This window comes from Rousettus aegyptiacus, unplaced genomic scaffold (genome assembly GCF_014176215.1).
Source record: "Rousettus aegyptiacus isolate mRouAeg1 unplaced genomic scaffold, mRouAeg1.p scaffold_m13_p_3, whole genome shotgun sequence".
NCBI classification, from domain to species: Eukaryota; Metazoa; Chordata; class Mammalia; order Chiroptera; family Pteropodidae; genus Rousettus; species Rousettus aegyptiacus.
In genome coordinates, this window is record NW_023416306.1 from 28,155,838 (window position 1) to 28,178,802 (window position 22,965).

General features: G+C 42.0%; 1 protein-coding gene across 4 annotated transcripts in view; it reads right to left on the minus strand.

Annotated features, from left to right (window-relative positions):
- Window positions 1-22,965, minus strand: part of LOC107511677 (stimulated by retinoic acid gene 6 protein-like) — a 38,997-nt gene that overhangs the window by 10,062 nt on the left and 5,970 nt on the right. For 2 of the 4 annotated variants that reach the window (XM_016146263.2, XM_036217862.1), the window contains exons 2-11: window positions 21,001-21,076; window positions 18,846-18,946; window positions 17,740-17,870; window positions 14,075-14,195; window positions 12,470-12,515; window positions 10,204-10,332; window positions 7,871-7,941; window positions 6,396-6,507; window positions 604-757; window positions 140-215 (exon numbers count right to left, since the gene is read on the minus strand). In XM_016146263.2, coding sequence (XP_016001749.2) covers window positions 140-215; window positions 604-757; window positions 6,396-6,507; window positions 7,871-7,941; window positions 10,204-10,332; window positions 12,470-12,515; window positions 14,075-14,195; window positions 17,740-17,870; window positions 18,846-18,946; window positions 21,001-21,076 — 1,017 coding nt within the window. Of the gene's footprint in view, window positions 1-139; window positions 216-603; window positions 758-6,395; window positions 6,508-7,870; window positions 7,942-10,203; window positions 10,333-12,469; window positions 12,516-14,074; window positions 14,196-17,648; window positions 17,871-18,845; window positions 18,947-21,000; window positions 21,077-21,192; window positions 22,873-22,965 lie in introns of those variants that run through there. The other 2 variants (XM_036217860.1, XM_036217861.1) reach the window with 2 other exon arrangements.

Here is a 22,965-nt window from a genome sequence, read left to right on the forward strand (position 1 = left end):
AGATGTGGTTGTCCCTGGACCATGTACACACTTCTGTTTCCAGTTTGGGCACTGCTTGCACTGCTTGGGACTTCCTAGAAAATTCTGTCAGATACTTTCCTGGCTGAAGACACACAAATGACTCCCAGTGCTTTCTTACCTGTAACAAGCCAAAATGTGGAACAGGTAGCTTATACATGTGAGGGAGGCAGGCAAAATGGTCGCCACCCAGACTCCTGAAACAGAAAACGTGATAGGAGGAGCCTTAAAGATGAACCACAAACAGTAATTTTCAAAATGCAGAAACCCACCTCAGATCAGAAAGGTCTGGGCAAAAACTATACTTCCTTTAATATGTTTCTTGTGTAACTAAATTTTTGCTTATATTTCTTCTTCATTTTAGCCACACAACCTTGATATATGCTGTTTCCTGTACAATCCACTCCTTTGGTGTTAATATTTTCAATCCCATGAGTAACAGAAAGAGAAAAATTACAGAGTATGTACATCATAGGTAGCACTTGTCCTTGTAAAACATCATTAATAGTTGAATTTCTAATTGCCACTTTTTGAGGGGTGACTCACCCTGAGTTAAACAGTGACCATGTGCAAGGATGGTTTTACCTTTGGTGACATTCATTAGCTCTTTCACCTGCAGGATGACTGGGGCCAGGGTCCCCGTCTGGTTCTTGGAGGTGATGTAGCTCTCCAGCTCACCCTCGAACACATCCAGCTCATCTCTCACATACATGAATATGCAGAACTCAATGATGATGAACTGAGGAAACAGAGCAAATGTTCCAAGGTCTCACCTGAGTTCACCTTAGTGTTTGAATAACATATAGTTCTCTTTGGTTTTTAATTCAAAAGTCTTTGAATTTCAAAACTCATCTGAAATAAGACTCTCTGGACATGCTATATCGAGATGAGTGGGAGTGTGACCTCTTTGGAGACAGGAGTCACCCCAAACTCTATTCTTCACACTACAGTATAGAAGACAAGGCCCCACAAGGACTCAAAAAACATCTTCAGACATTAATTATATCAGAGTGAAATGAATGCTTAACTTGAATGAGGGGCGACCTTGGGGACAATTCCAGCCATATCTCTCCTGCTCCCCTTCTTGCATCTTGGTGATAATCAAATTGGAGAAGGCACTGTTGCCTGTACACATGTCATGCCTGCTCACCCCTATCGTCCTGTCACGATGCCATCCTGCCTCCCATCATGCCATTGCTTTTAGGGTTCCTCCTGCTATTTTATTTCACCAACTGAATTTTGTTTCTCTCTGAACGTGAAGCTCAAATGCTATCATCTTCAGGCAGCTTCTAATCTAGAATAATTCACTAATTATTCACTTCCAGATGCTTTCGCCTTTCCTCTTTCTCTCTTTAGATGGTAGGTACTTCATACCATGTGTTATCTCCTTCTCTTAGAATATAACTTCTCCCAGGCCAAGACTCTCTGAAATCAGCTCCCTTCTATTCCAAATCTTAGCATAGTGCTTAGTATACAGTAGATAACCAACAAAGACTCAGAAAACAAATAATTCCAAATGAATTATTCACTGTTGCAGAGAACTCTAGTTGTCCATTAAAATCCATTCTCTGCCTCTTTTAGCACAAAGCTGCACTACATTTCCTAGCCTCCCTTGAGTTAAATGTGGCCACATGACAAGGTTCTTGCCAATGGAAGATGAGTGGAAGGAATGTGTGCTCCTTCCATGAGGGCCTTTGACTTAGTGTTAAGTCACTAAAATAATAGGGGTTTACGTGGTACTTCAGCATAACCTAACTAATACATTTGCTTAAAACTTAGTCACAGGATTAATTTGCGTAGGTATCTGAGTACATTTAAAATGAGCCGAAGACAATTTGGCCTTGCCATTTTTATCCCCCTATTTTAACCCAGATATTTTACCTCAGATAACTTTGACCACATAATATGTTTTGATTTTGTGCTTAATAAAATATATATCGAAGTCTGATTATGACATTAAATTCTTTTTGTTGTTGAGAAAGAAACTTAGAGCAAAATGAAAAGAGACGTTTTAAGTTTTGATCCTGTTTTTTGAAATATAGTAAGTTTATCCACTTTTATTTTTAATTCATTGAAATTATTTGCCCAGACAATTATTTTATATTTAAGTAACTGGATTTTTACTCACAACATAATTTGCCGACCATAGATTCCGCTTATGTAAGTTTCCTGCAGGTATCATTATTTCTATCAAGTCAACATCCCTGGGTCAAATTTTGCATATTAAAACGTTTTTGAATACATTTTTCTCCCATCAATTTTTCAATAATAAATTATACCATGTGCAGGTTTAACCATGATCAGTATGATTTAGTGTGGGTTTGTTTTTTTTTTACTAAAGGCATTTTTTTTAGAGAAGTTCTAGATTCACAACGGAATCGAACGTACAGAGATGCCCTTTATTCCTAACCTCCCCCACACTTGCGTAGCATCCTTATCGCTGTCCCCCAGCAGCGTGGCATATATGTTACGAGTAATGCGCCAACACTGAAATGCCATTATCACCCAAAGTCCGTGGTTTACGTCAGGGTCCTGTCTTGGTATTGTACATTCTATGGATTTGGACAAATGTCTCATGACATGCATCTACCATCACGAAAAGTATTTTTACTGCCCTAGAAATCTTCTGTGCTCCCCCTATTCGATCCTCCCTTCCTCTTAAACCCTGGCAACCACTGATCTTTTACTGTCTCCATAATTTTAGCCTTTTTCAAAATGTCCTACAGGTGGAATCATATAGTACGTCACCTTTTCAGATTTGCATCTTCACTTAGTAATATAGGTTTAAGTTTCCTCCATATATTTTCATGACTTGATAATTCATTTCTTTTTAACACTGAATCGCATCCATGGTCCTGATATACCACAGATAATTTATCCATTCAATTACAAAATGTTCACTTTCACATTTTGACAATTATGTATAAAGGTGCTATAAACATCTATGTGCAAGTTTCTGTGTGGACATACATACATTTTCAATGCATTTGGGTAAATACCAAGAAGGGTGATTGCTGGATCATATGGTAAAAGCATGTTTACTTTTGTAAGGGCCCAAAGCTGTCTTCCAAAGTGGCTATACCATTTCTATCAGCAATGAATGAGAGTTACTACTGCTCCACATCCTAACCAGCATTTGCTGCTGTCAGTATTCTGAATTTTGGCCATTCAAATAGGTTATTGTAGTATGTCGTTGTTTTAATTTGCATTTACCTTGTGGCATATATTGTGGAGAATCTTTTAATATGTTTAGTTACCATCTGCATAACTTTTTTGGTGAGGTACCTATTAAGGTCTTTGGTCCATTTTTCAATCAGATTGTTTTCTTATTGTTGAATTTTAAGAGTTCTTTGTATATTTGGGGTAACAGTCTTTATCGGATGTGTCTTTTGCAAATATTTTCTCCCATTGTGTGGCCTGTCTTTTCATTCTTTTTAACAGTGTCTTTTGCAGAGCAGGATTTTTATTTTAATGAAGTCCAGCTTATTGATTCTTTCTTTCGTGGATTGTGTTTTTGGTGATCTAAAAAGTCATCACTAAAGCCAAGTTCATTTAGACTTTCTCCTATGTTACCTTCTATGAGTTTTATAATTTTGCATTTGAAAGTTAGGTCTGTGATCCATTTTAAGTTAATATTTATGAAGGGTATCAGGTTTGTGCCTACATTCATTTTTTCATCTGTGTATGTACAGTTGTTCCAGCACTACTTGTTAAAAAGAAAATCTTTGCTCTGTTGTATTGTCTTTGCTCCTCTGTCCAATGTAAGTTAACTGTATTTATGTTGGCCTATTTCTTAGCTCTCTATTTTGCCCCATTGATTCATTTGTCGATTCTTTTGTTAACATCACACTGCCTTGATTAATGTAGCTTTATAGTAAGTCCTGAAATTGAGTAGTGTTAGTCTTCGAACTTCCTTCTTTTCCTTTAATATTGTGTTAGCCATTATGAGTCTTTTGCCTCTCCATATGAAGTTTAGAACTAGTTTGTCAATATCCACAAAATAACCTCATGGGAGTTTGATTGCAATTGCATTGAATCTCAATATAGATCAATCCAAATATATATAGGTCAAGGAGGGAAGAACTGATATTTTAGCAATATTGAGTCTTTCTATCCATGAATATGGAATCATCTCCATTTATTTAGTTCTTCTTTGATCTCTTCCAACAGAGTTTTGTAGTTTTCCTCATATAGATCTCATATATACTTTGTTCGATTCATACCTGACAATTTCTTTTTGGAGGTGCTAATGTAAATGGCATTGTGTTTTTAATTTCAAATTCCACTTGTTCATTGCTGATATACAGAAAAGCAATTGACTTTTATATTAACCTTGTACCCTGTAACCTTGCTATGTAATTGTCTATTAGTTCCAGGAGGGGTGTGTGTGTGTGTGTGTGAATTCTATTGGATTTTTTCATACACAATCATGTCACCTGTGAACAAAAACATTTTTACTTCTTTCTTCCCAATCAGTATGCCTCTTATTTCCTTTTCTTGTCAATTATTTGGTATTTCCAGTAAATGTTGAAAAGGAGTAGTTAAGAGGGAACTCCTTGTCTTTTCCCTGATCTTAGTGAGAAAGCTTCTAATTTCTAACCATAAAGTATGATGTTAGCTGTAGACATTTTGTTGATATTCTTTATCAGATCGAGGAAGTTTCCTTTGATTCCTTTGAATTTGTGTTAGATTTTATCAATTTTTTTTCTGTATCTATTGATATAATCATGTAAAGTTTTCTTCCTTGTGCTGTTGATGTGATTAACCACATTAATTAAATATTTTTTTAATATTGTACCAGCCTTGTATATCTGGAATAAATCCCACTTGGTTGTGGTATATAATTCTTTCTATACATTGTGGAATTTGATTTGCTGATATATTGTTTAGAATTTTTTAGATCTATGTTCATGAGAGATATTGGGTTATAGTTTTCTTGTAATGTCTTTGTCTGATTTTGATATTAGGATGATGTTGGCTTCATAGAATGAGTTAGAAAGTATTCTTTCTGCATTTATCTTTTGAAAAGAATATAGGGAATTGGTACAATTTCTCCCATAAATGTTTTGTAGGACTCACCAGTGAACCTATCTGAGCCTGGTGCTTTCTGTTTTAAAAGTCATTACTTATTGATTCAATTTCTTTAATAGATATAGACCTGTTCAGATTGTCTATTTCTTCTTGTGTGAGTTGTAGTAGATTGTGTCTTTCAAGGAATTGGTCCATTTCATCTAGGTTATCGAATTTGTGGGCATAGACGTGTTCATACTATTTCCTAATTTTTTTTTTTTTTTTTGTCCATGGAATCTGTAGTGATGACTCCTCTTTCATTTCTGACTTAAGTAATTAGTGTCCTCTCCTTTTTTATTAGTCTGGCTAAAGTCTTATTTTTATTGATTGTTCAAAGAACCAGCTTTTTGTTTCATTGATTTCTTTTATTGATTTCTTGTTTTCAATTTCATAGGTTTCTCCCCTAATTTTTATTATATCTATCTTTCTCCTTACTTTGTATTTAATTTGCTCTTCTTTTCTAGTTGCCTGAGGTAGAAACTTAATTATTGATTTTAGATTTTTCTTCATTTCTAACATACACATTCAATGTTATAAATTTCCCTCTAAGCACTGCTTTTGCTGCCTCCCACACATTTTGATAAGTTGTGTTTTCATTTTCATTTAGTTCAAACTATTTTTAACTTCTCTTGAGATTTTTTTCTTTTACCCATATGTTACTTAGAACTGTGCCGTTTAATTTTCATTATTTCAGGATTTTTCTAGTTATCTTTCTGTTATTGATATCTAGTTTAATTCCATTATGGTCTCAAAATGACATTGCATAACGTCTAGTCTTTTAAATTTGTTAAGGTGTATTTTATGGTCCAGGATATGGTCTATGTTGGTGAATTTTCCATGTAATCTTGAGAAGAATGTATCATCTACTGTTGTTGACGAAGTAGTCTGTAGATGTCCAAAATACCCAATTATTGATGGTGTCTACAGTTCAGATTTTCCTGCCCCAGCACTGGTTCCCATGTGATTCCCTATATTTAAAGGTAATGGTTTGCCCTGTGACCTCACTTCTCTTATGGATCTAAGAAGATCTGTTGATTTTTCAGTTTGTTCATATTTTTTACTTGTTAGGGGTGGCACCTTGCAAGCTCTTTACATGTAGAATTGGCAACTGGAAGTCTCCATGGATAATTTGATTATTTATTAGTAATATTCACCACATGCGTATTTAGAGTCAAAATGAAGAGGTCAAAGAATTGTACATCTTTGACTTACAGAGATTAAATTTCGACCCAGCATTTTAAGAACAACCCCTGTCCTAGCCTCATCTCATTTATAAAATAGAAAAGGGTTTTCTCAGTTCTACTTACAAGGTACAGGCAGATGAAAGCCAACACAGTAGTTCCAATCATTCTGCTTGGGAACTGAAAGCAGGGGTCCCACTCATATATCCTGGTTTGGAACCAAGTCTTTTTTTTCTCCCTGTGAATGAATAAGCACCAAGAAAAGACAGGTTGTAGATGGTAAACAAATACCTGATTCTTATGAATATAACCTCATATCTTCCTGTTCATCTTAGAGTTTCATGAAGAGAAAGAGCACTGGTAGATTCCAGTTTTCATCCACTCCTTACTCTGAAGAACAAAGACTCAGTTCTATAATTTGGTGCAGCACTTCACCAAACTAAAAGGCTGTAGTTTCTGACCTCTCTTACAGCTAAGAGGGACCAAGATTAAGTACAGGCCAATTAGATGTGACCCGAAGTATGATGTAGGACTTTGGAGAGGGTGCTTAGAGAGAACCAAGACAGCCAGAAGGGACCCCACTGCTCTTCCTTCTTTTCTCCTGCCTGCCATCTGAAATGCTGATATAGTGGCTGGTCCAGGCTAGAGCACCAGAATCTACCTTGGACAGCCTCCATGATGGAAACCACTAAGGTACTCGAGACGAAAGGCAGATGATTGGTAAACTGCCGAGGTGAGCAGTCCAGGGTCGGAATGAACTGCAGCCTCCAGATATCTTTTACATGAGAAATAAATCTCTCTCTTGTTTATATCATCATTATTTTGTGTTTTCTCCTAAGTGTAGTCAAATGTAGTTCACACAAAAAGTACTACCTTTGCCACTGTGTGACCTTGAACAGACACGTCTCTTCTCTGGGACATGTCCCCTTGTACATAGTGGCAGTGGCAGGGGTAAAGTGACCTGTATGATTACTGAAGACCAGGTGGTTTGACCTAGCTGAGAGCCGTGTCTTCTTTTATTAGTAAACAGCATATGAGTTTTCTCTGGGAACCTTCTCCTCCCCCATCATCATTCCTGGTGGTTAAGTGAGGCTGAACTACTTCCCGAACATGTGACCTAAGCTTAACAATGGCTTTACTCTGATCCCCTAGCCACAGTAATTGGTTCTGGGATGGCATGTGGTCCAATCTGACCTAAAGAAATACATTCATGAAAATTTTGTTCAAATCATTAGGAAAATTTTCTTTCCTGTGAGCTTAAATCAGGAGGATCTAAGCTTAGAGATTCTGGGGGCCGCCATGGGAAAGGGAGCTCATCTAACTAGGAGTTTAACCCAGATAAAAGCAGAGCTAAGGAAAGATGCAGAAAAAAGACCTAGTTCTCATTATATCTGTATCTGAAACTGACTACCTCTAGGCTTTTAAATTACATAAGGCCATAAGTTTCCTTTTTCTCTTTAATCCAGTTTGAGTTTCTGTTATTAGCAAACAAGAGTCCTGATGAATATGGTGCCCCTGCAGTCATCTCAGGGTCTCTCACTGTTAGGGCTCATTCGTACTAATGCAAACACCAATGGTGGGGGAATCAAACCGTGGCTTACTGCAGTGGGGGTTTCCTCAGGAGCTGTTTGACATGCTCTGCCTGGTGAACTTCCAGGAAAGGCTTTTCTTCCTGTGAGCAAGAGAGAGGTATATGCTTTGGCTCACAAATTCTTGTTAGAGTTTTGGTATCTTCGAGGGGTTATTGCCAGAGAGAGCAGGCATTTGGGTAAAATTTGCTCTTTTGGATTCAGCCATTCCTAGACACTGGTAATTTACTGAAGAGAGGGGCGAGGCCCAGTTTCCTGTTGCTTTCGTGAAAGACCAAAGGGATGGCCTTCCTCGACTCTTTTGCTTACAAATTGCACCAGCCATTGTTCTTTTTATTTTTCTCTTTGAGATTTGGTGATTTCCCAACATAGTTCAAAATATTGTTTCAGGAATGAAATAACCAAAATCCTAGCATTTTTACTTCTTATGATTAAGAGTTTCTTTTGTTCATTTCTTATTCTGCAGTGTTTACAGAAATAAACTTTAACAGTATGTTTTAAAATGTTTTCTCAAAGCGTAATGAGCTTTCCACAATGGGCACCCATTTATATGCTTCATAGATTGAATATATAAATTCTACATGCTATGGGATGAAGTCTTATATTTTGCAAATGTTGGGTAGAGTACAAAAGATCTGGCTCAAATCCTGACTGGTGAGTGACGTAAAAAGGATGGAGAAATGGGGGGTTCCAACCCTCATGCACACTCAGATACACCGATTTTGACAACCACCCACAGATGACAGCACTCTTGTGGGAGCCCAAGAGTGCACCAGGAAGGTTCCAGAACCCCAATCAAGCTAAACCTCTGAGAAGAGATGCATTGAAGAGGGTAGGAAGAATAGTTTCACTTTACCCGTTCTCCACAGTGGCACAGTTCAGTAGCTAGAGAGACCTCCTTGGCCTACAAATTCTCCCATGGGGGAAAGTGAAAGTAAAGGTGTAGAGGTTTTCTATGTAATTAAAGTAAGTAGCTATAAACTTAAAAGGGACTGTTATAACTATAAGGTATTTTATGTAAACCTCATGGTAATCAGAAAGAAAAAGCCTATATAAAAAAAAACGATGAAGAAAAAGAAATGAAAACATACCAACATATCACTAAAAAAAAATCATGTCACAAAGAAAGCAAGAAAAGAATAACAAAACAGTCAGAAAATTAACAGAATGACAATTTGAAGTCCTTAGCTATCAATAATTTATCTAAATGTAAATGGACTAAATTTTCCACTCAAAAGACACAGAGTGGCTGAATGGATTTTTTAAAATTCCAAATATTGGTACCTATAAGAGGCTAACTTTAGCTTTGTGGACACGCATAGGCTGAGAGTAAAGGAATAAGAAAAGATATTTCATACAAATGGTTACCAAGATAGAGTAGGGGTGGATATACTTATATGAGACAAAATAGACTGTTAAAAACTGTCACAAGAGACCAAAAAAAAAGTCATTATATAATGATAAAGGGGTAAATTCCTCAGGAGATTATAACAATTGTAAATACATGTGCACCCAACATCAGAGCACCTAAATATATAAAATAAACATTAACAGAACTGAAGGGATAAACAGCAACACAATAAAAGTAGTGAATTTCAACATCACACTTCCAACAATGGGTAGATAATCCAGTTGGAAAACCAATAAGGAAGCTTGAACAATGCTATAGACCAATGGACCAAATAAACCTATATAGAACATTCCATGCAACAGCAGCAAACTATATATTCTTCTTAAGAGCACATGGAATATTCTCCAGGATGGCTCATGTCCTGGAGAATGTTCAGGCCACAAAGCAAGTCTTAACAAATTTAAGTACCAAGTATCTTTTCTGACCATGATGGTAGAAAGATAGAAATCAATAACGGGAAGAAAACTGGAAAATTCGCAAATATGTGTTAAGTTAAACAATACAATTCTAAACAACCAATGGGTCAAAGAACAGATCAGAAGGGAAATAAAAAAAATATCTTAAGTGAAAATACAAATACAACACACCAAAACTTACGGGATGCGGCAAAAACAGTTCTAAGAGGAAAGTTTGTCATGGTAAAGATCTACATTAAGAAAAAGAAAGTTCTCAAATAAACAACCTAACTTTACACCTCCAGGAATTAGAATAAAAAAAGAACGGAGGTTAAGAGAGAGCCCCAACAACAAATTGTCTGGGTTCCTGTTGTGGCTCTGCTACAGACTGTGTACGTGACCTTGGGCAACATAAGTCACCTCTTTGGGTCCACATTTCCTAATACAGAATGGGAGGAGTAATAATAGTACCAACCTCACAGGACTGTTGTGAAGACTAAACCTGTTGGGACACACACAGTGCTCTTACTTCTACTCACCATCTGGAGTTCCCAGCCCAGGCGGACCCTCAGAGACTTGACGAACATGTGCAGGAAGCGGCCCAGCAGGAAGGACAGGCACAGCAGTGAGGGCCAGTAGAATATGACAGCCTCATATCTCCCCAAAAACTGCAACAGAAGCAGACCCCTGGGCACTCACTGGATGTAGGTGGATCAGAGCCAGGGCCCTGGTGAAGCTGTAGACAGGAATCTGCGTGCCTTGGCCCGGTCCCACCATGTCCCACCATCTCAGAGCTTGGCTCTCTGCTCCACCAGCCCCATGTCACTGGAATAATCAGTGGACTTGGAATCCAGTGGCCCTGGATTTGAATCTTAGCACTCTCATTTTATTTTACATAAAGGGCTTTCATGGCTTTTTTTTCTGATTAGGTATTAAATGCTCCTTTTGGAGGGAAAGAGGGAGGGAGAATACGAGAGAGAGAGAGAAGGGGCGGAGGTAGACAGTAGACAGAGGAGGGAAGGATGGAGAGCGGAAAGAGGGAGAGAAAAATAGAAGGAGAGAGGGAGGAGGAAGAGAGAGGAATGGACAGGAAGGGAGATGGAGAGGGAGGAAAGAAGGGAGGGCGGGTGGGCCCATAGCTGCCATCATCTTGGGAGCAAAACAAGCTTCCATAAGTAAAAAGTCTCTCAAGGTTGTACTCACAGTTTTTATGTTATTGGTTTCATTCTGATGAAAAAAAAAAAAGTCTTTTTTCCACTGTTTTAAGACAAATCATATTGTGACACCTTTCACAATTTACTGGTTGTTTTCATATTTCATTACATTTCCCTCCATGGTGTTAGGGTACAAGACAGTGACGTGCTGAGACATGGAGGGCTCATGTCTTCCCTTCATCCTCCTCTCCGACCTACGCTTATAGCTTAGACATATCCACGGTCAATATTTCAGGGTCTCTCATTTGTATCTATATTCAAATATCGACATCTATTATAAACTGAGATTGTACCAAACATATAGGTCTACATACATCATAATCATTTCCCCATGTGGTTACAGCTTATTTGCAAACATCACTTGTAATGCTGTATAACAGTGCATTCTTTAGATGAACCAAGTTTATTTAAGCTTTCCCCTAATATCTGATATTTTAGACTCTTTCTGACGTCTCATTTTTATAAATAATGTTTCCATTAATACATGTGAAAACACAAGACCAAATCTGTATTATTACCTGGATAATATTAGTCTGGACTCCAGTCCCATGATCTGTCATGAGTAAGTGATGTTAGCCCTTGAGCCTCACCTCCTTCTCGGTGGACTGGGGATGGCACTAACACTGCCTTCAAAGCGTCTTGAGGATTCTACAGTTAGTGATTGGGACTGAGCGCAGAACAACTGACATACAATGGTTCTTAAAGTCAGTGACTCTGAGCAAAGTAAGACTCCGCCCTTTCCCCCAGTTAACCATGAACATTCTGAATTTTAAAAGAACCTTTGGAAGACTGAAAATGCTCCCCGACTCCACAGAAACACCTGTGCCCTGGAATCTCACCGTGTGAAGGAGGGCATCTACTTGGGGGAGAGGTCTACCAGAATGCTCTCAATCCCAGGGCAGAGTTGCAGAGGGAAGGCCTAGCTCCCAGGGCTCATTTTCTGGCGCCCCAGACTCTCTTTATAACACACCTTCTAATCCCGTGCAGTTACTGAAGCCCTGGAAAGCCTTTGGCAAGGCTCCGGTGGGCTCCTGGCCCAGGTGGCCTCCTTGTGCTCCCCTACTTTCCCATCTTCCTCCTTTTCTTGGGGTACAGGGCTAAATAGATGAACCAGTTTCTCCAAATTCTGAGAAGGACAATGCATGACAAAGTTGGGAGGGGTTCATCTAATCTGAGTCTCCTTTTCTATAGGCAGAGAAACAGGCAACATAAAAGAGTGGAAAGAAATGAGCTTTGGAATCAGCCAGACCTGGTTGCAACTCCTAGATCTGCTACTTCTTAAGAGTTACCTCATATACTTGGGCCTCGGTTGCCTTACCTGTAAAATGGGTTTGCTGAGAGCTTCCCCACCTTGAGGGGCTGCTGTGAGCACAGACTGAGAGAATATCTGTCTGAGAACAAGCACCTTGCCGAACATAAGATGCTATCAATGAAAGCCTCGTGAACGGCTCCAACCTCCCTTTTGTACACGGGAGGAAGCTGAGGCCCAGAGAGTGGCAGAGGTTTTTCCAAGGCTGCACAGAGGGTTGGCCATGGTGACAGGACTGAAAACCCTGACTGTAGCTCTGAATGTAGCTCAGTAGGGACTCACCTGCCCATGGGGACACTGCGTGATGTGAAAGATGGTAATGGCAAACCTACAAGAGAGAAACAGGCCTTGGGGTACTGGGGTCCCTCCTTTCTCACTGTGAAAACAGCCAGATCTCATCAGCCTGGAGTTATCTCTCCCTCCCATCCTCCCTAGGAGGGTTGGTTCCCAGGCCCCCATGTACATCCCACCCAGATTAGGCACCCGGTCGTGCCAAAATACATGCAACTAAATTCATTGAACATGCCCTCATTCACGACACATTCCCAGAATCTGCAATGGCACAGTGGCCTGAGAGACCTCATCCTCCCTCCCCTCTCACTCAGATGGGGAGACAGAAGCCCAGAGAGGGGAAGTGAATTGTCCAGAGTCACACCCAGAACCAGGACCAAGACCCAGGTCTCCTGATTCTGGCACCGAGGCCCTTTCCACCTGGACATGGCCTTGTCTGTAAACACTGCTCTGAAGAATGAGCCTTAAGGCTTTAGCCCCACTGGACACGCATTCCTGGTCATGTTTAAGCTTCGGTTATACACCCGTGGTACCCAAGCTGCCGAATGATTTCCGCCACCCTTTCCCCTCCTGGTCAAAATGTCTACCAGAGACTGATAAGATTACATTATTCTACACGTAACCCTTAATTCCCTCTCTTTTATATTTTTAAAAGCAAGACACTTACAAACATTGGAGTCACAGCCATTCGTGTGCCAATCGCTTGTGAGCCACCTACAGTGGCTGGCACACTGGGCCTGGGACCCCCGTCCCACAGAAAATGCTGTGGGGGAAGCAGGCCCAGTAAGGGGGGTGCAGGCAAGGAACTGAGCTTCTTGGGTGAAAGAGTGGATTATTCAGTCAGCAAATATTCCCTGGGGCCAGCTCTGTGCCAGTCTGGTGCAAGTACTGAGGGCGCAGAGCTCAACGAAAGGGCCGGGAAGCTCCCACCCGTGGGGGCAACGACCCATGAAAGACGAGCAAATATCTATCATTGGGTCAGGTGGGAGAAGATGATCCGCATGGGAAAGAGCAACATATAGACAAAGTGGCAGAATGCATGGCCCATGAGGGTCTGTCTGGTTTCTGGCATATTCCCTGGCTTGTTGCGGAGATGTCATAGTGTGTTCGCTGACGAATGAAGCAACGTAGGAGTTTTGTATGACTTCTATGTGTGTCAGACACTGGTCGGGGCGGAGAGATGCAGAGAGACCGGAATGGCTCTGGATGCCCAGCTGAGGCACATGTACTTTCCCCTGGGCTCCAGGGAAGACGAAGGGCACGGAGAAGCAGCATCCGCATGGGACTCCTGCTTCAACCAGTGGGACCCTTGGCAGTTTACAGAAATGAGTTTTTTCTATATCTCTGACTACTGGAAATCTTCTCATTGTAAGCAGCTTCATGTGAAGCATACAGAATGCTGACCTGAGCTTCTGAAGCCTCAAGTGCAGACCAAGGAGGGGTTGCACTGGGACCGTGGACCACCCACTCTGGGCCTCAGTTCTGGGCAAACGTGCCCTCCTAAGGGGAGCTCTCAGGACACCTCTAGCCCTTTGTCCAGAGTTTAGCCATAGCCAAAGGAATCTTAGGAGGGCGGGCAGGTAGAGTCCATCTTACCAGACCAGAGAGTAGCTGAAGCCCAGGACAGAACTGACCAGCCGGAACTCCGACGAGAGGCAGGCAAAGAAGGGGAAGTGGGACAGGCCGACTTCAATGCCTCCGATCAGGAGCACAAAGGCTGGGAGAGACAGGGTCAGAGATGCTGTGAGTTCCTCTTCTTACGGGCTCAGGGGAGTCCCAGGAAAGCTGGGAGGTTTCGTGGTGACTTTCATGGACCTCAGGACCCCAGGAGATAAGTGGACAAGCCCCAGCTAAGCACAAGGAGGAATGCAGGAATATCTTTCATCCAGTTACACAACAGACCCTTCCTGGTATCTCTTCCATGCCAGGCACTGAGCTGTCTGTTGAGATGAAGAAGATTTGGTCCCTACCCTTGATTAGTTCACAGTATAATGGGTGGAAACAGATCACTAAATGAACAAACAAAAATTACTGAGAGTAAAGCACTGCAAGTGTACCATAGCAACACAAAGAGTGGTGATACGCAGTGTGCAAAAGCCTCTTGTAAACTATTATATTCTTTACACACAGGCAATGATAATATTATTTCTGTCAGTAACTAGCTCCGACATACACTAATAGCATCCAATAAAATTTAATCATGTAATGTGACCTTTACTAAGAGTCTGCTTCGAGCTGGGTCCTGGACCAGGCACTGAGGACACAGGAAGAATAGACAAGGGTCTTGCTTTGAGCCCCTGGCAGCCCAATAGGGGAGACAGGGAGGAAAGTGAGTGTTGTGATATGTACGGTAACATATCACAAGCTGCTGCACATTCGACTTGCTGTGAGGGTAAGAAGAGAAAGCCACTGACCCCACCTGGGGCCTGTGTATTCAGGGAAGGCTTCCTGGAGCTGGTGACCTTTAGCATGGCCATGAATATAAGCAGGCACATGTAAGACGGAGAGCAGAGAATTAAGGGCAAAGGATAGGAGATGGCTGATTGGGGCCAGTCAGTAATTTGTGAGAATGTGAATGTTGGAGGACTGGCAGGAAAGGACAATATAAAAGAAATAATTGTTGTGAGGATAGAAGCTACAACAGCACTATTTTTAAAATTTACCTGAATTCCCCCTGACATGGAAGTAGACAGAACTAAGATAGCAAAACCAAAACCCGCAGACCTACAACGAATCCGCGTGACAAGACCCATGTGATATCAACACCTGAGTCAGAGGAAGCAGAGGGAAGGCAATAGGATGGCCGACGGCCCAAGAACAGAGGAACCCCAAATCGCCAGCAGATACGCATAGGATTCTGAAGCCGAAATGACAGCTGAAGCGGGGAGAGGTCCTGAAGGCCGTGGTTCGCAGGTTTGAAGAAGCATGTGTTTAGTACGGTCTGAAGATGCTGGAGTTGTCTGGGTCCCACGAACTCTCTATAATTAGTATCTAAGTCCCCACCCAGGCCAGAGCCCCACGTGGAGGACTGCCTGTAGTAAGAATCCAAAATAAGGGTAGAACATTAGGAGCTGGGAAATAGTGAGTCCAGAGAACATGAGAGGGAAGAAGCCAACAGAAAGTATTGAGGATGTAATGAGGGTATGTATTGTTTTTGTCTAGCCAGATGCCAACATCATTAGTTTTAGGGAAATGCAAATCAAGACAACAATTGGATACGACTTCACACTTATTAAGATGGCTATATTTAAAAAAAAAAAAATACAGATAATAACAACTTTTGATTAGGATGTGGAGAAATTGGAACCTCTGCACATTGCAGGTCAATGGAACAGAAGAGTCCAGAAATAGACCCATACATATGTAGCCAACTGCTTTTCCACAAAGGTGCAAAGGCAATTTAGTGGGCAAAGGACAGGTTTTTTGTACCAAATAGTGCTGAAACAAATGGATATCCAAAGACAAAAAAAAAAAAAAAAAGGAAATTCAATCCATATTTCACACTATATGCAAAAAAAATTAACTCAAAATGTATCACAGAGCTAAATGCAAAACATCCTGAAACTATAAAACTTCTGGAAAAAACACAGGAGAAAATCTGTGACCTTAGCTTAAGCAAAAATTTCTTATATGCTTTCTTATAAGCATGATTTCTCATAATCATGCTTCCTTATAAGCATAGTTCATAAAAGAAAAAATGAATAAACTGAATCTCATCAAAATTTTAAATGCCAGCCTTGCAAAAGAAACTGATATTAGAATGAAAATACGAGCCATAGACTGGAGAAAATATTTGTAGTTCATATATCTGATAAAGGACTTATACACAGATTATGTAAAGAACTCTCAAAAATCAATAAGAAGAAAACAAAAAACCCAATTTTTAAAAATAGGCAAATGATTTGAACAGACACTTCACCAAGGAAGGTATAGGGATAGCAAATAAGCACATGAAAATATAAAAATCGATATCATTAGTCATTATGAAAATGTAAATTAAAACCACAGTAAGACACTATCACATGCCTCTTAGAATGGCTACAAATTAAAAAGACTGACCCATCATCGTCAAGGATACAGAGAAACTGGAACTCTCATACACTGATGGTGGTAATTTAAAATGGAGCAATCACTTTGGAAAACAGTTTGATAGTTTCTTAAAAAATATAATCTGCTATATGATCCATATAATTCAGCCATTCCACTTGGGTATTTACCCAAGAAAAATGGAAACATAGGTACACACAAAGACTTGTAATGTTCATAGAGGCTTTATCTATAACAGCCAAAAACTGTAAATAAATCAAATGTCTATCAACAGGTGACTGAATAAGCAAACTGTGTTATTCACATATAGTGGAATACTACTCAGTACTGAAAAATGAATTAATTTCTGATGCATGCTAAACATGTATGAACCTCGACATAGCTATACTGTGTGCAAGATTCCAGACCCACACCCCCCCAAAATGAGTACATTTGTATGTATGTATGATTCCATACATGTAGATTCCACACGTGTATGATTCCATTTATATAATTGCCTGGGGGTGGGGACAGTGACAGGAGAGGGGTGGGAAGAAGAGGTCACAAAGGGGAACAAGCTAACTTCAGTGGTTCATTATCTTGATTGTGGTAATGATTTCATAGATGGAACATTTGTCGTCGAAACTTAAATTATATACTTCTAAGAGGTGTGTGGTGGCATATCATTTTGGTTTTAATTTGCATTTCCTTAAAAACTAATTAGATATTAGTAGGCATCGGCTTATGCAGGCTTAGAGCCCATGTGCTTTAGAAAACTGGCTGGACAAAGAGGTTTGGAAGTTGTCGTACTAGGAATGGTTGAACCTATAGAGTTGCTACTTCAGGGAGAGCATGAGGCATGGGGAATGAAGGGGCCTCAAACACATGGCCAAAGAAGCATCAGTAGGATACTTCTGAGGGCCTAGTGATATCAAGAAGGCAGCCATGGCTTTGACTCAGGAGAGATTTTTAGGGTGGATGGTAGTGAACCTGCTTTCTGAACCTTTGTTCTACTATATCTAAAAGACCTCTGAATCTAACAAAGAGAAAGCCCCCACAAACAAGGTTTGAGACTTTCTGGGCTAGGCAGTGACCTTGGGCAAGTAATAGGCTGGGAAGAACACTGACAGCTCATAAAGCTTACCCCCTAATCCCAGAGAATCCTTGCCATGCTGTATCTGAGAGCGAGAATTTCCATGGCAAAATTCCCAGCAGGTATGAGGCAGCACTGGTACCTTGGGCCCACTGTGGGATCTGCAGAGGCCGGTAGCCTTCTGAAAACAGGAACATGATCTTATTGGCTGTAGCCCCAAAGGCGATTCCATAGGACCATCGGTTACTAAAAGTGCTCACGAAGTCCAGAGGTCTGTGAACAAGAGAAACAGCTCACAAGGCCGGAAGGCGGCTGTGAGACAGTCCCACATTTTGTCTCCAAATTCTCGATCCCACCCTGAGGAGGAATTATTGGGGAGTGAACTATTCATCTCAACTGACGTTTTCTTCGGTCCTCTGCACCAATTCTGGGGCTAGCCATGGATTCGGGGTACTGAAGTGAAGAAGACAAAATTCTTTCCGTTGAGAGCAATGCATTGCAGGCAGGGACCTGGGAGGCAGGACCTGAATCTCATCTTCCTGACCCACGTGGCTCTGGGTTAAAGCTCTTATCACTTAGCTCTGTAACCTTGGGCAAGTCATGTAACCTCTCTGAGCCTGGATATGCTCATCCATCACATGAGAATAACAACCTCCACCATGGCAGGCTGGCAAGAGGGTTCGTCAAAGTAATGTAGGCAAAGCAAATAGTTCAGTGCCTACGTCATAGTCAATGTGTAATAAATGTTAACTGCTTTATTCTTATCAATTATTAAGGGGTGATGAGGCAGAGATATGAACAATTGGCTCTCAAGGAAAAAAATGTGACAAGGGATGCAGAGCTGGAAAGGCCATGAAAGCTCACTGGTCCAGCAGGCTCTCCTGGACCATGACTCATGGCTCCATGCCAATGAGAAGGCTTGCTGCTGCCAGTGACAGGGAACGCTCTCCCTCCTGCTTCCTGAGGTAGCCGCAGCCCTGCACGTGGGAAGGCTTTCCCATAGTGATCTGAGCCCCCTTGAGATGTTTAAAGCACCTCTGGGCTGCCCTAGGTACCCCAGATGCAATGGGTTAGAAGCCAATTCTGAGCTCTCAGAGCTTGGTTTGGGTTGGGGCAGGGAGGGCAGTGCTCTCCATGATGAGGTAGAGGTGGGGGGAGGTAACCGGGAATTATCCTGGACTGACAATTGGTGTCGGCCCCAATCACTGGATACCCCAAGCTGCAGGGATCAACCCTGGCTCAACTCACATGATGATTCCTGAGTGGTTTGCCAGGAGGTAAGAAGTGTCATCTCTCTGTCTACAGTGCTCCCGTCTTTGGAGAAAGGACAAGATCAAAATGATGAAAAGCTGCAGGAAGGGAAGATGAGAGCGTCAATGGGAATATTCGTCCTTGGCATGGCCTTGGTGCCTGCACTGAAAAAGAACGTGTAGACGAGCAGAGTACTCAGAATGTCTACACCCCTGGGACTTCAGAGGCAGGAGCTGGCTGCATGCACCCTTGAGCTTCCTGAATATTTCGTATTGAGCTTTCCTTTGCGTTGCCCTGAACAGACATGAGTTCAAATTTAGTCTCTCCCACATACTGGCTGGGAGGGAGACTCAACTTCTCTGTACCTCAGTTTCTTCATCTGTAAAAAGAGAGTAATAACTGCCAGGTTGCAAATCCTTTGCTTTTTCCCCTGTGAATTCAGTCATTTTGTTTTTTAACATACTTGATGCCTTTTTTTCCTCTCCCCCTTTATAAGAAACCTTGAGATTTATCTGCACTTGCCGTCTCCGTTTCTTCACCTCTCACTTGCTCTTCAACTCCCTACCCTGGCTTCCACCCCTATCAGTCCATGGAAGCAGAAGTAGGTCTGGCCAAAGTCACTAATTACCATCTTCTTGCTCTATCCAATGTAAACTTGAAGCCCAAGTCTGGCTTGACCTCTCGGCAGCGTCCCGCAGTGCTGCCTGCTTTCTCCTCTTAGAAACACTCTTCCCTAAGCCCCCATTGACTCTGCTTTTCTGGTCTTTCTCCATTATTTCTCAGGCTCTTTTGCTGGATCATTCTTTATTCAACCACGAGATTCAGACTTCTCATAGCTCAGTCCAAGGACCACGCACACCTCTTATTATCCGATCCCTCTCTTTCGCGGAAGTATCATCCATGTTCACGCTTTCAATTGTCACCAATACACAGAAAACTCATAAACTTGAATCTTTAGCCCAGACCTTGTCCTTGACCTCCACAACTGTTCACCTGATTACATCCGACATTTCTTTTTGATATGTCGAAAGCTTCTTGTATTCAGAACATCTTAAATGGAACTTCTGATTTTCCTGCCTGCTCTATTCCTTCATCCACCCAAACCTGGTTCTCTTCTAATTTTCCTTAAATAGTGAATGGTGGATACCACCATCCTTCCAGCTGTGCAAGTCAAAAAACGAGTCAACCTCAACCTCTCCCTCACCCTAACCTCTCTAGCCAACCCATTACCGAGTCCTATTGTTTTTACCTCCCAACGGTCTTGAGCTGACCACCATTATCTAGGAAGAGCTAAAATTGCCTTTCACCTGGATCCCTGCAAGCATCTTCTAACTTAGTGGTCCCCAACTTTTTTGGCACCAGAGACTCATGTTCCTATGAGAACCTAATGCCTGATGATCTGAAGTGGATCTGAGGCAGTGATTCTAGCATGGGGGAGAGGCTGCAAATACAGATGAAACTTCGCTTGCTGGTCCACCACTCACCTCCTGCTGTACAGCCCCGTTCCTAACAGGCCACAGACTGGTACCGGTCTGTAGCTGAGGGTTGGAGGCCCCTGTCCTAACTGGTCTTCCTATCTCCTCTCTTGTCCACCCCCAACTGGGTCCCCTACCCTATAACTACAGTGATCATTTCAAAACATAAATCTGATCATACCAACCTCATGCTGGAAACACACCAATTACTTCCCACTATACTTAGAATGAGGACAAAGCTCCTTCACACAGAGCCTCACAGAGCTCCGCCTGGCCTGGCCCTGCTCGCCTCCCCAGACAGCGCCACCTCAATTCTTCCCGCCAACCACATCAGCCTTCCCAGTTCCCCCCTCTCCACTCTCCCTCTTTCCGCAGAGCCCTTGCGTGTGCTCCCTGCTCTGCCTGAAATGCTTTTTACTGCATCTTCCAACAGAACTCAGCTGTCGCTGCTTCCTCAGAAAAGCCTTTTTTGAGTCCCCCAAAAGCCAGTGTCCCTGACTCTGTGACTCTTAACAGCCGTCTTCTGCCTGTGTTTTTGCTGAATATAGAAGAGCAAGTCAAGGAAATTTAGCTGATGTCTCTCTGCTGACCTATTTAGGCCCCTTCGAGAGGGTGTACATGGGGGCAACTCATCTCCCCTTCCTTACCCTCCTCAGCCTTTCCCTGCCTTTACTTACTGATGGAATGAGGGAGTAATGGAGGAAGAGCTCCATGTCCACTGAGCCAACACAGGTGCCATTTAGCTGCCTGGTCCTGAAAAACAGCCAAAAAATACATTCACATCATTAGTCACCGGTGTGGTCATTGACACTTTATCTTTGACCGTCACTGTCAGGAGTTTGGCTTGTCGCCCCCTGCGATCATCTGACCTGCTTTAGCTTTCTCAGAGCCGATCCTGCTCACTTGTGACATGTCTTCCCTAAGTGGACTAATCTTCTTTCAGATTTCTTTTTCCAGCCTGATCATCTATCCACCTGCCCTGCTAACTGGATCTGACTCCTTCCTTTCTTGATGACACAGTCAGGGATAGATTCAGGTTCTGTGGTTTCAATGTTTATATAATTCAGACATCCTTTTCAAAGGAAACTACAAAAATATCTTACTTTTTCATATTTTAAGGAAAACATATCACGATGTAAACACTTAACTAAGGTGTCTCCCATCCTCCTAGAGTCTTCGAAGGGTCCTGTGCAAAGAGAGAAGCACTGAGACTTAAATTTCAGTAACTTCACAGGAAATTGGCCTTGGGCAGTTTTCCATAGCCGGAGTTCAAGAAGCATCGGCTTGCTCCTGATCCACTGCTGAGCTGTTGGAGCAGCAAAGCGGTTATCCAGACTACAGACTGTGGACTTTGTCCTCTCCAGTCTTCATAGTCTGCAGGACAGGGCTGCTGGGGTCTCGTGCCTAAAACATGTGACAGCGATTAGGTGGCTTCTCTTTGAAAGGGACCTCCTCCTTTCCGGCGCTCCCAAAACACTTTGTTTTCGCCACGCTACTTCCGCTACACCACTTCAGGACACTCTCACACCTCCAGATCTTTGCTTACTCCTCCCTACTCCAGCAGCATCATCTAGCCACCTCTGGGCTTCCTTCCCTGGCCTGCTCCTACTTTTCCTCCAGAAGTCTCAGGGAAGAGCACTTGTCTGGGGAGCCATGAACATGGCACATTCCCCCATTCTGAAACACCCTAGAAGTGGTGGGGGGAGGTGTGGGATCTTAAGCTGTCAGAATGGATAGAACTGTAAAAGTCAGACTTCTGCTTTTAGAAAGGTCAATTGAGTACATACATCAGTCTCCCCATCCCATACAAACCCTCAACATTATAAAAAAAAAAAAAAAAGTGTTATTTTTTAATAAGAAAGAAAACATAGCCATAATTGAAAATATAAAGGGAATGTATTAGGGACACGGAAACTACTAGAAGACCCTGAATGATGTAGAGTAATTGAGACCAGATCAAAGAGAAAAAGTATTAGCCAACATGGCTACAGACTGCGTGACCACACAGGAAGTGCTCTACACCTGCAGTGCAAGAGGCTGAATCAGGATGGGGCTACCAACAGACCACAGAGTGACACACGGGGGTCTCACTGAGACCCGAGTGTCCTCTCATTCCCGCTGACTGCCCAGGGACAGAGGGGATTATGTCTCCGGGAATAGTATATTTAGGTCTGAGAGAGAGAGGGAGTGCCCGGATCACAGGTGGCACCTGGGAGGGACCAGGCCCTTTGGCTTCCAGAAAGCCAACTCTTGAGGTGCACTACACCTCCACCCAGCTGCGCTGAAAGCAGGCCTTACTACAGGCCATGGCGGCCGCTGCCATCCTTGCCAAAGCAAATATCCCAGGGGAAAGCTCCATCACAAAGATGAGCACACAACCAGGAAGCATCAAATGTTTGAGGGAAGAGTATACCACGAAAGGAATCCAGAGTTCATCAGATAGAGGAACTTATGCCCGAGGAAATGAAGTTAATACAGAACCTCTCATCAGTAATTCCTAGTGGAAATTCTTGATAAGAAGAAAATATCTAAGAGGAAGTAGAGGGGTACAAAAAAGTAACAATAGGCAAAGAAATTAGAAAAACTAACTGTTAATACTGAACACAGGATTTTAAAAATATATTTATATATAATACATAAAT